General features: G+C 45.9%; 1 protein-coding gene across 1 annotated transcript in view; it reads right to left on the reverse strand.

Annotated features, from left to right (window-relative positions):
• Positions 1-10,394, reverse strand: part of TMTC2 (transmembrane O-mannosyltransferase targeting cadherins 2) — a 292,156-nt gene extending 281,762 nt beyond the window's left edge. The window contains exon 1 of the mRNA XM_074902779.1: positions 10,036-10,394. Coding sequence (XP_074758880.1) covers positions 10,036-10,118 — 83 coding nt within the window. The 5' untranslated portion in view covers positions 10,119-10,394. The remainder of the gene's footprint in view (positions 1-10,035) is intronic.
• Between the last annotated feature and the right edge of the window lie 2,388 nt (positions 10,395-12,782).

A 12,782-nucleotide genomic window follows, 5' to 3' on the forward strand; every position in this document is an offset into this window, starting at 1 on the left:
AACTTAACTCTATCCTAGCTGAACCAGGACACACAGCAAAAAGATACAGACAGATGCATACCATACCTAGAAGTATCCTCCCAGGGATTCTATAGTGGCTCTTTACGGGATGGCAGTTGGGAAGAGGCATGGAAGGCCAAAGAAAGGATGGTAGAATGAGAGCGACCTCGCTAGACTCATAAACCAAACTTCCAAATGAAGCTGCACAAATTATTTCAGAGACTTGCCCAAGATCATTCACTGATCAAATTCTGGCACCAACAAGGACAGCTAGGCCAATACAGAGAGGCTTAATCCAAGACAAATATTTTTTCTATTTTAGTGGCATCTGAGCCTGTGCCGCATTTATGAGCCTAATTTCTCTACCTTCTTATTAAAATCATTAAAACAATCAACATTAAAATAATTAACCAAATAGATACAGTATCAAGTACAAAAGAAGACATGACAGCACCTTCATCTTCACGTAACTGTTGGAAATGAGAGGGTATGACGAGGAAAAATATTCCTTCAAATATATTTTTACTTGAAAATAAAAAAAACCCTGTTTTTAAAAAGTGTGTGAGGCATGAAAAAAGAGTATCTAGGAGAAGGCTCATAACCAACAGAACAACAGCTACAAGTGAATTCTTCTACCCACAGAGTCATACCCAACGTAGTGTGGACTCCTTCCACTTCAGTAAAAAAAATCCTCAGTATTATTTGGGGTTAGGAAAACTACTCTAATGGCCAGAAGTGACTGCAGGCATCTCATCTGAATTTCCAACTGGACTTAATCCCCTTCTCAAAGTAGCCCAGTACAAGTCCACTCAAAGGAGCCAGCCAAATATAAATGATCCCGGCCCAGGAACGTTGTCAGGCTGCAAAATGAAAGCAAGAGCATTCACTCCTATGTTATCACAGGGCTACAATATCACATAAAGGAATATGCACCAAGAGGATCAGCCTGCGGAAGAGAAATGACACAGTACTAAACTGCCTAAAAGGCACAGGCATTATGTGCTTTAAAAGCAGATTTTTAAGTGTATCATTTAATGTGCTGCTTTGCACATTGGGCAGTGAGATCCTCCTGTGCCTTCTCAAAGGTCCACCACCGAAAACACACTCTGAAAATTATGAAATGAAGCCACACACACAAAAGACTCAAAGACACCAAAGTCAAAGTCTTAGACGTGGCTGATTTTCAGAATTAACTCCCACTTCAAGGTTTCATGTTTAAAGACCTGGAACAAATAAATCATTTGCAGAAAATAAAATTATTCTGGATTAGGAGTTCTAGTTCTTACCATGCTGCCTCCAAGATATTGACCTATAAAGAACTTCAACTGGACAACTCATGTTCTCACTTAAAGCAGCTTAAACTCTGAGTGTGCTAAAACACACCTCAGGGAAAAACCTCAGGCTGGAAGGCAGGCACAGGAACTGCCGCAAGACACATGGGTCCAAAACAGAGACCAGACACATACTGAATATTTAGTTTAAAGGATGATGGGGCAGACCACATTTGCCTACCTTATAGAGGCAACTTCAGAACAGCAATCTTTTTTTACACAGGTGCTTGTCTCCTCATGAAGTCTGTCATCTCCTGTTGGAATTTGGATCAAACTGTATCCAGGGGTTCTGATAACGTCAAGTCTGTTGCTAGTTGGGTGGATTTTGGGACTTGGTTTTAACGATTATACTCCACAATAAGGGCCTTGACTGACCCCTATGTACAGAAAGGTTTATTTTCCTGATACCAGTATTAATTCTTAAAGATCTTTATACTGGACAACATCCAGTGCCTTGGGGGTTTTTTCCCCACTAAGTAATTTTGTCATCTTAAAACCACTGCAAACATCAATTTAAGGAGACTGCCTTCAGTGGAAGAGTATTTCTTAGTGCTTTACTCATACACTAGAACTCATATTTGCTGGGTTTTTTAATACCAAAGAATAACCACTACCAGCTTCAATAGTCACTGAGCAAAACCTAAGAGCTATTTCAAACAGCATCAGCTGAGAAATATTCCCACATAGAAGCTGGAGGCTAGATGCTGTGAAGGTACTCCTGATGCACCACAATGTTGGCAGCCTACGTACTTATCAGCCAGGCACTGCCTCCTAAAGAAAAGTATCTGATTCACACAGAGCCATCCAACTCCAACCTACATTTCCTTGCATCAGAGGGAGAGAAAATTCTCAGAAAAGCAATTAAAAACTCAAGTCACACTTACATGGAGCAGGTAGCCAAGCAACTGGAAACACTACATATAGGAATTAAATGCTATCTCTAACTTGGGACCACAAACACTTGGGGTGTATCTACCTTTTATTTAGGTATTTGAAAGGATTCAAAGACTGGTTTCCCACCAGAAGGGTGCAGGTCATTCTGTAGCAATCATGGGGAAGTGGCACACTGAAGCCTGGTTCCTGGGCCCGCACCAGTTATTAATTGTTTTATGTAAAAAGCCACAGAGCTGCGAAGGGTAGACAAGTCAGAGATCTAGGAATGGTTTAGGCTGCTGCTCAGTGGGTTTGTTTCCATGACAATTTTGGTCACTGAATCGTGACCTTGTTTCAAGAGTTCAAGTCCTTTTTTAGGATTTAAGTACGCAAATTACCAAGCTGCATGAAAATAGCATCCAGGCACTGGCAGAGACTTTACAGCAATAGCTCTGCTACCAATTACTGTGTTGTTCCTCTGAACCAATACTGGACTAGCTGACTAAAGCATGCAGGAGTTAAAATCATACAATCTTCTCATTAGCAAAACAGTCTAGAATAATTCTAAGGTTATAAAAACTCACCTTGAAAACAGGATGCTAAATTCAGAAAAACCTGCCCTTCCTAGAACCACAGGTCAGAGGTGAGGGCAGGTTTTTTTGGGTCTACTGACAGGTTGGTGAATAACAGGGGAAGGCACAGACCAGTCCAGTCATCTAGCAGTAATGGTTTGCACCGTCATGTGGAAAATCCTCAACCACCTGTCAGTCTCTGGCTTCCTGGGCCAGCTGGTACTGGGAAAGTTGCTGAGGCCGATGTGCTTAACTCCTGGAGAGAAGGAAGTGCTCCGAGGCAGTCAACAGTGACCCCCGCAAATAAATTAAGGAGCCTTTGTGTCAGACTAATGGGAAGCCTGTCCAGCTCTCTGCTGGAAGACAGATGCCAAAAGACTTGACTCAAGTTTTAGGCATACAACAAAAATCCACTATTCTATTTACTGCAGTGATGATATGTTCCCCTACATGTGCTTTTAGAGATTACCTTGATTTTTAACAGTTTCTGAAGCATGAATATGAGCCAACTGAAAAAACAATACCAAAATAATTAACACATAAAAGACAAAACAGCTCATGCTGAAAGCACAGTATTTCCAATAAAACAAAAAGCAATTAAAAAGATGAAGAAATGAAGGAAAGGGTCATGAAGATAGCAAATGAGCATTATTTACACCCAATTGAAACCTCTCGCTATTCTTGAAAAGCCAATAGGACAACGAAGGCTAACAGAGTAATCCACAGTGTCCTAGGGAACACAAGGATTAGTATTCAAGGACATCACTTTTACTTTTTCTCCCCCTTGAAGTTTAACAAGGCCAGGAACGGCTGGGGTGGCAGAGCATCGAAGCACATCGACTAGCCATCCCCAGTTATGGAGTCCGGGTGGCCAAGTTTCATCAGCTTCAAACGATCTGATTTACTGGTTTTCTTTTTCTTTGAAGTGAAATAGAGATTGACAGATTACTTGTTCCTTAGTTGCTGCCCCCATGATCCAGCATGCTTCTTTGTTTCACAGTAAACTGTCATATACAAACAACAGCAACCCTGTGCTAGGCTGAAGCATCCTCCAAAGACAGAGACAAAGCACACAGGGCTCTTTGGAGATGCCTGTTACAAGACATTCACAGGTCTGCAAGATATTTCAACTGTCCTGAAGTAGCAAACTGAGCACTAGAGTCGACATGTTAAGTGCAATTCCAAAAATCAATTTCCTCTGGCTCTTTGAGTTTCATTCAGTAACGGGCTGGCCTTCAGGGGAAAATGGTTTATTATGGAGTTCTGCAAAGGGTGAAACTGGGAGAGAAATTACAGGATTTACACCCTCTCCCTCTTACTGGACAGGGACTGCCTATGCAAGCAGTAACAAATATCTCAGGTCCAGAGGACTACCCTGAGACTGCAGGAATACAACCTAAGAACCTGATCTAGAAGTGAAATGAAATCCTACTGCCATCCTGACTGACTTAACCTGCACACAGAACAAGCCCTCACTTTAAAGGAAGATAAGGAGAGCTTATATGATCAGTCACCCCAAGTGAGAAAACACAGAGAGTTCAAAGGTTACCAAGCTTCAAAGGCAAAGAGTAGGCTCCCACAATCAAGAGAAATTCCAAAATTAATATAAAAATCTGAGGGCCAAAGCATTGGAGAACGAAGTACTTCCAGCAGAAAGCTCAGGTGTCCAGATAAAATTATAAATCTTTCAAATAACCACTTTGGACAAAAATTAGGGATTAAAAAAACATTGAGGGAAACAGACAGTTTAAAAGGTTTCTTTTTCAAAAACAGTTAACTCAAATGCTATGTAAAGCCTATTATTTAGAAATTAAAATTTTAAAAATCTAACCTAAAACATTGGTCCAAAGAACAGATTTACTTTTACATAAATTACAGTAAGAATAAGCATCTCTTTCTTCAGATTTAGTCTGTTTCTCCAGCTGTGTATTTGGAGAAACTTTCAACACAGGTTGCCAGCAGACTTGCATCTACAACTTCAGCATCAAGTATTTCAGCTGAAGGAAGAAATTCCATAAACAAACAGCAAAGTCTGATTCAGTCAACTTCACAGAAAAAAAGAAAAAAAAATCCTAGCAGCCAACAGTGACGGAAAGGCAAACTTCCAGATGAGGGAGGCAAAGGAGCTCTAATCCAGCACTCTTGCAGCTATCAGATGGTTAACAAATTGAGATGAGAGACTTCTAAGCCTTTTGAGAGACTTTCACTCTGGCAAACTTAAAGGATTCAGAAGTGCAGCTGGAATACATATGGCAGATGCTGGAGAAAGTGGATCATTTGAATTTGTAACTCCATTGTGTGCTGGAAGAACTTCCTGCAGATGAGGCGCATCCCGTCAGTGACTCAGGGAGACTCTCTGTCTGCTAACAGTCATGAATTTATTCTCTGAACCAGCTACCAGAAATGACATGGTTTATGTTAGTGCTATATATGCAACAAGAATCTTAAAATAAAGCCTGCAGGGGCATAATTTCTTTTTTGCTTCCAAAATTCTCTATAGTACAGCATCTCCACTGCAAAAAAATCCTCACTATTTTGATGCAACTAGGATTTCACATTTTGATCAAAGCATTTCATTCAACACAACTTTTTATGTAGAAACGCTTTTTAAATCAAAAGCCAAATACAGTTTTAGATTATGTTCAGCATTTAAAAATGGAAGTCTTATCATATAAATAGAATATTATCGTGCCAGGTTCATGCCATTAGATAATCAGTTACTGGTTCACTTGACTAATACTCAACCTGAAAACTACATAGCCCCAGTTACTTAGGCATCTTCTCCAGGTTACATTGTTCTTTATCAGCATGTTAAATTTCCCGTTTCATATACAAATTATCTTTATGGTGGTTTGAAATTAGCACACAGAAGAGGCAACAGGAAGGACAAAGGGAAAACACTACAGAGAAAGCATACCAGTCCCTGTCTCCCCACTTTTCCCCACCACCAGCCTCACTGCTGAACTCAGAAGATTGAAGCCACCTGCAAACTGAAGGTACTGAAAGCTACTGGAGATGCGCACTTGGAGCTGAAAAATTGAGAATAATGACAAAAAGGGGCCATAAAAAACACAGATGTAAATTAATAATCAAATACACACACACAACAAGGAGACAGATGGCAAGCAATTTTCCCCAGTGTACTTATACTTGTTCTTCTAGTGCATGTATTTGGGTCACTTGCTAGATTAAATCTCATGTGACAGACCCAACAGAGGTACTGTTGAATGTGTATGGGCTCGGCCTATTTTTAAATGATGCAAGTCTGACACTACAGGGTGAAGGCATTTATCAGGATTTCTTTAACACAGTTTGCAATACTGCCCTGTGACCTTGAAACATGGCTGTTGAATATTTTCTCCCATCAGCAAGGCTGCCCCATTAACGGCCTGCTAAATAAAATGCAGCACAAGCTAAAGAAAGTTGGTCAGTGCCACCAAATCTCACAGAAGAGTCCTACACAGATACAGACAAATCAGTACTTATTTTCACAAGCACCTATTTTGTCAGTGTGCCACAGATAAAATGTATCACTCGAGGTTAAAGTTTCCTACTAATACTCTCCTTAAAATACGCCTTTCTTCTGACATTTGGGAGAAGAAAGGAATACCTCAATGGATGAGTAGCTTTTGATGTGCTCACTGTAGCAATGCATGACCTCAGATACACTGAGCACTAAATCTTCCACACCCCAGCCATAAACTGACAGTGACCTGTCCTATTTAGCACAGGTCACATGAATGGCTACAACTTCAAGGCAAGGCACCCACAGGTCAAATTGCCTGCTTTTGGGGGGGCTTAAACAGCAGGGAAAAGTAATTACGTGCATGTGTAGGCTAATTGCAGCCATGGGTTTCCCTCCTGTAATACCGCTAGATATTAGCATGAAACATGAACTGCATGCGCAGAGATCAGCCCCTCTTAATCTGGCAAGAAACTGGATTTAACACAGTACAACAAGCGAGATCTTCAATACATCTACAGAAATGGAAATTACCTCTCTCCCTACCCCTTGTTATGAGTTCCAAGATTATTTTGCTCAGCAATAAACAAACATTTATTAACAGCAATTTGAGCTCACTGGGGCATTAGACCAACATCTAAACATTCCCAGCCCTTCTGCATTTATCTCTTCTTTTAGGTTTCATGCTGCATCCAGCTTCAAATAAAATAAATAAGCAAAAAGAGGGGAAAAAAAGTGTATTTTTTTTGTTCTTAGATGAAGGAGGTTTTGAGTAGGGAAGGAGAATTTCCCCCTAATAATCTACACATTGAACTACACAGCTGTCTCAGAGTTACAGTAGCAGGGAACAGGGCAGCAAAAGCTTGTGTCTTATAGGTCCACAGGAAAAAAAAAAAAAAAAAGCAGTGCTTCTTTACACTGGCTCTCAGGTTTAGAGTCTGTCACTTTCAAAGTAATCAATAAGTCAATTGATCAAAAAGATCACGTGTTTGCACTGATTACATGCGTACCACATATCTGTCTAGCCTGAAAGAAACAAGAAGCCAGGAAGACTAATGATGGAAAGTAAGAATGTATACATTTGCTTACTCAACTTCCTCAGGCTTTAAATTCATTCAATTTCAGTTTAATTGGGTGAAAGGTGGGAAATAAAATATTGAACCCTTTGATATTGAGTCATAAATCCCAGACTACAAGCAAGTTTGTTATATCGCTGTCCATACAGTCTTTGGTTTGGTGCCATGCTGCTGCTAAAATATTAAGTTTTACCATTGGGAAATTGATTTTGCTATAAGAAGTTTTTACGATGCCACTTAATCTTACCCAACCCACATTAAAAAAAAAAAAATACAGAAAGCAATTACAGACACCCTTTATATAGTAAGCTTGATCACTATATTAAAAAAAGAACAGTCTGATGTAATTTCAATATAATGGCAAAGGAAGCAGAAAAAGCTATGGCAATATGCTGCCCTCCTGAAACAAAACATTGCAGGTTCCCAGCTTCACTGCACAATCTTGATTCACTTAAAGTTAGTAGCATGATCCATCTCCCACATGGAGGGCTGTGTCCTGCAGCTCTAGCATCGACCTCCTTTTCTAGTGTTAGGTTTCAAGCCGGCTCCTGCAGGGCAGCAAGATTCTGTGATTACAGTTAAAAGAATACTTTGGGTCTGAGAGCCTGCCTCTTTGAATAGACAACCCCTTCTAGTTCAACAATTACTAGCATGCAACAGCCATTTCTGCCTTGCCCCTTCCAGTCCTGCAGTTGAAAAACATCCTAATTAGACGACCCTGCGTACAGAAATGTCATTAACTGGCTTTCAGAACACCCTAGTGAATGCCAAAACCTTAGATACAACGATACCAAGTAGTTTATTTAGTTCAGAGGTAAACACAAATGAAACAGTATTGTAGAACACCTTTTAAACAGTCTGGGATTAGTACTGGCAAAGATAGCATGTGATTATCTTTTCCACTCTTACCGAGATGACACTCAAATATCACTATTTGCTAACCGCATTAAAGCGCGCTCAGGCAAGAGCAAGAGTAACCCTGACCTCCACAACAATAACACCAGGTAGTATTTCAAATTGCCTTCTATGCCTAGCCAATTTGAACTGGCCTGCAGGACAGGCTTATAAGCATGTCCTTAAACAACCCAGTTTTGCCTAAATATTGCAACATGTGCTACTTGGGGTCACATAAATATTCCACAACTCCTGCAGTTCTTAACTATAACAAGCGGGTTTAAAATAGTGTCAGTGTGTCAGTATACTCACTACTTTCTATGGATACAACTCAGACCTTGCATTTCAGAGTAGCAAATTTTTTCCCTTTACTGTTTGCGAAAGATGTTTTGAAACGTTAAAATAGGTTTAAGAAAAATCATTCGAGATAATTGAAAGGCTCACACAAACCTAAAAACACTTAATAGCTTCACAAGGCTTCGAGTGCATGTAAATGACTCGACGGACTGAAGCCTGAATCGCCACATCCTGCAGCCGACACTGTTCCCAGTCGGAGACCTGAACCTGGACTAACACTTGGCATTTACTTCCAGTATAATTGCTTTAATAGTAGCAACCCTTGAAAACGGGGGGGTTTATTCTGGAAGCGGTGACAGATCCTTAGACACGGCAGGTGCACCGTAATACGGCATAAGGGAGGAAAATTCCAAGTTTAGTAGCTAATGGACTCCGGGACAGGCAGGTTATTCCCCACAGCAAATGCTTCGTCTGACCCTTCCCCATCCCATCATCGCGCCGAGAAGTTCAGCTCCTCCAGTAACGTCTTCCTCATCCCACCTCACGGTGTTTCCCCGCGTCCCTCCTCTCGCACACCCCCCTCCGCGGCGCTAGCCCTGCCTGGCAGTCGCTCGGCGGGGGAGCCAGGGCCGCCAACCAGAGCCGGGAGGCAAGGACCCACCGCTCACCCGCACCCCTCCTCCCCTCCGCCGCGCCGGGCGGCGAGATGGCCGGTCGCTACCGCCGGGGAGGATCCGACCGGCGCCGCCTCGGCAGCGCCGGCCCCGCCGCGGGCCCGCGGGCAGCTGCCCGCCCGCGCCCCGGGGAAGACGGTCGCTCGCCACGGAGAAGAGAGGCTGAGGAAAACCTGTCAAAGTCAATCCGTGCTCACTTTTTGGATGGTTTAATTCCAGCGGAGCATGAAACACCCCAGGACGGTTAATAAGTTTAGCGAGGCGTGCCGTTCTCCCTAATGCATGTTAATTATGCATCTCTTTTAACTGCGATCAGATCAAGTCACCGGAAAAGGCACAAATCGGAATTCCCCCCGACTGCTAACCGCGCCTCGCAGCAGCTTCTGAAGGCAGGTACGCTCGGGAGAGGAGCGGGGCGGGAGCCCAGCCCAGCCGCGGCTGCTCCCCTCCCCGTCACGGGGCGCCGGTCCCCGCGGCCGCCCGCAGGAACCCGGCAGCCCGCGGCAACTTCCCGCGCGGGGCTTGGTCCCGGCGGAGCGGGGGGGGGGGGGCGGGAAGCGGCCGGGCACCCCGCCGCCGCGCCGGCACCGCGCGTCAGGGATCAGCCCAGGACGGGCGAAGTCAAAGCGGCGGGTCCCTGCCCTGCGGGAAGGGCCGGAGGGGACCGATCCCGCGTGGGAGCTGTCAAAGCCCCGGGAGCGGCGGGCGCCACCGCGGCCACCCGGAGCCGAGGAGCCGCCGGGACCCTCCGGCGCCGCCCCGGGCACCCCGAGGTGGGGCGGCCACCGCCCCGCTCCCGGCAGGTGGGCAGCCCCCGCCCGCCCGTCCGCTCTGCCGCGCCGCTCCCCACCCTACCTGTCATCGTAGCAGAAGTCGGCACCCAGGGTGTTGAGGTACAGGGCGAGCCCCAGGGCGCTGCTCAACAACTCCGCGATCATCGCTCCGCCTGCCGCCGACGCCGCTGCGCTCGCACCGGGGCAGCCCCCCCTGCCCGGCCTCCCGCGCCAGCCCCGCCGCGGCTGCCCCTCACGTCCCCCGGCACCGCGGGGCGCCGCTCCGCGCTCCGCCGGCGGCCGCAGCCTGACGGCGTGTCCCCCCCCCCACCGCGCCGCGCCTCCGCCGCCCCCTACCCCATGGCAGCGGGGCGAGCGGCGGAGAGAGCGCGGCTGAGCGGGGCGCGGCGGCAGCGGCTGCCGCCCTCCTCCCGCGGCGCCTCGGCGCTGCCGCGACTCCGGCCCCGGCCCGCGCGCCCCTCGCTGCCGAGCCGGGCGCCGCCGCCGAGGCTCTGGGAGCGCCCGCGTGGGGCGCCCCGGGCTCCCACCGCGCCTGCGTGCGGGCCCGCCCCGCCCCGCGCCCCCCGCGCGGCGCTGCCCCCCCGGCCCCGGCCCCGGCCCCGGCGGGTTCGTGCGCTGGGCAGGGCTGGCCCCGCTACTGCCGCTGGCTCGGCGCAACCCTTTTCTTCAAGGGGTTTTTTCTTTCCCCTTTTTCCTGTCTTTCTTTCTCCTTTCTTTCTCTTTCCGTCTTCTTTCTGTCGCTTTTCTTTCTTTCCAGTTTCTTCTTTTCAGTGTCTCTTCCCCTCTTCCCTGTTCCCCTTTTCTTCCCTTTCCCATCTCTCTTTTCTTTCCTTTCCTCTTCCCATTCTCCCCTCCCCCCTTTTCTTCTTTTGACCGTGCCTGCCAGAATAGGTCAGATGGAAACTCTTCAGTAGGAAAGAGAAGGCCCGTACTGTTGGGGTTGGGGTGCCAGAGCCGGGGGCTCCACACTCCCACTTCCCTGAGCCTGGTCTTCCCCTCACTGTCATCATGGACATCCATGGGGAGCTCTTAGCTCAGCTTCCAGTTAAGCAATACCAAAGCACAACCACTGAAACTTGGCAGAGGGGGCTGAAAACAAACACACCCCAAGGCAAGGAGCGCTGCAAACTGGGGTTCCCTCAGGGCAGCCCTGCAACGACGTTGTGCTGCCCACAAGGGGCGAAGTGGGCATAGCCTGAGTCGCAAGATGTGGGTGGGACAAAAAAATGGCCTGGGCAGGAAACCCAGCTGTGGGAAATCATGCACTGAAACCATCTTCAATAATTCATGGAATATAGAGGCATGAAGTTATGGAAAGGGCTTGAGTCCATCAAGCTGACTGTTACCTTTCTTAAGAGGATTTTTAATATGTTGCCTCCTGTTTCTGCTACCCAGCCCTTCATATAACTGTTTCCTCATGATTTCCCTCAAGTGGTACATCATGCTGTCCCAGAAGAATGGGAGTCTGTACCTCAAGCTGTGCCTAATAAATTGGGGAGCTTTTAACAGGTTTTCTTTCTCCCCTATGTGATCATTTAATGCTGTTCTTTGCAACCTCAAAATATATTAAGTGCATTAAGACCTCTTTCAAGAAAGCTTAAAGTGCTCCTGTTAAGGCTGCCCCAAGTGTCACAAACATCTCAGCTGCTTTTATTTAGATTCGAGGGGTGTGTTATCACCATCAGTGGCAGTAATTGCAGACATGGGGGCAGGGTGCATTTTGTTCAGAATATTAAAGCTTTGAGGGGCCTTATTGAAGCCATTAGTGGAGCACATTGATCTGGCATTAAAGTTTTCAGCCTGAAGCACAGAACATAGTAACCTAGATTTTAAAGAGTTGGTCGGCTTTGTCAGAAGAACTCTGATCCTTTCAAATGCTGATTCTCAATGTGTTCCTGGACCTACTGCCAAGATCCCAATCATCGTGACTTAGTCCTTGCTGCAGCGGAACTGCTGAGTTTACGCACCAGGTTTGCACAGCTCCTTCCCTGGAACATCCTAATAAACTCTGCATAAAAAGCAGTGTAATTGCTGCTGAGTCACGGTGGCAGAAGTCTCTTGTTCTCCATAAAAAGTATATGGATTTTTTCTTCAAAGAGGCAGGACTACTGACTGAGGTAGATGAGGGCTGGCAGAAAAGCTTTAGAAACAAAACAAGTCCTCCCGGGAAAAAGTTTAACAAAGCCTGACACTGGCTAGTAAAAACGAATGTCAAGAAAGGTTGGGATGAAATGTGTAGACTGTGCGGAGAATCCCGGCTCCACTGCATATCCTCAGTGCTCCAGGGTGGCTGGAGGTAGCATTAGGGCTCCACCAGCCTGTCCAAGTTGATTTAGCTACACTCACAGGAGTCTACAAAGTCTGCATCTTGCAAAAACATTTCTCCATATAAACAAAGGTCGTCCCAACAGCAAGACCTTTCTCTAATACAGAAAACGTGCTTTGCAGAAAGAGACAGATGGCAACATGTGCAAGTATCAACCCACCTGGCAGCCCTGGAACCCGGCACTTGAGGCCAAACTGGGGGCAGCAAGTGGAAAGTGCCAGTGCAGAGAGCCAGAGACAAGTTCAACATAAAACTTATCGGCCTTGTTGAGCAAACAACACCATAGAAGAAAACAAGAGGGTAGAAATCAAAACGTACCAGAGGAATTCCTTCTGTTCCTCAGTTAGTTAAAAGTAATTAATGCACTGGAGTTATGAACAACAGTACATGTTACTATATCATCCAGAGATGTCCAATAACATTCTGACTCATAGCAGATTTACAGTGTGACATACAGTAATCACAAGGTATCAAAAGATGTA

Source organism: Athene noctua, chromosome 3 (assembly GCF_965140245.1).
Source record: "Athene noctua chromosome 3, bAthNoc1.hap1.1, whole genome shotgun sequence".
NCBI lineage: Eukaryota > Metazoa > Chordata > Aves > Strigiformes > Strigidae > Athene > Athene noctua.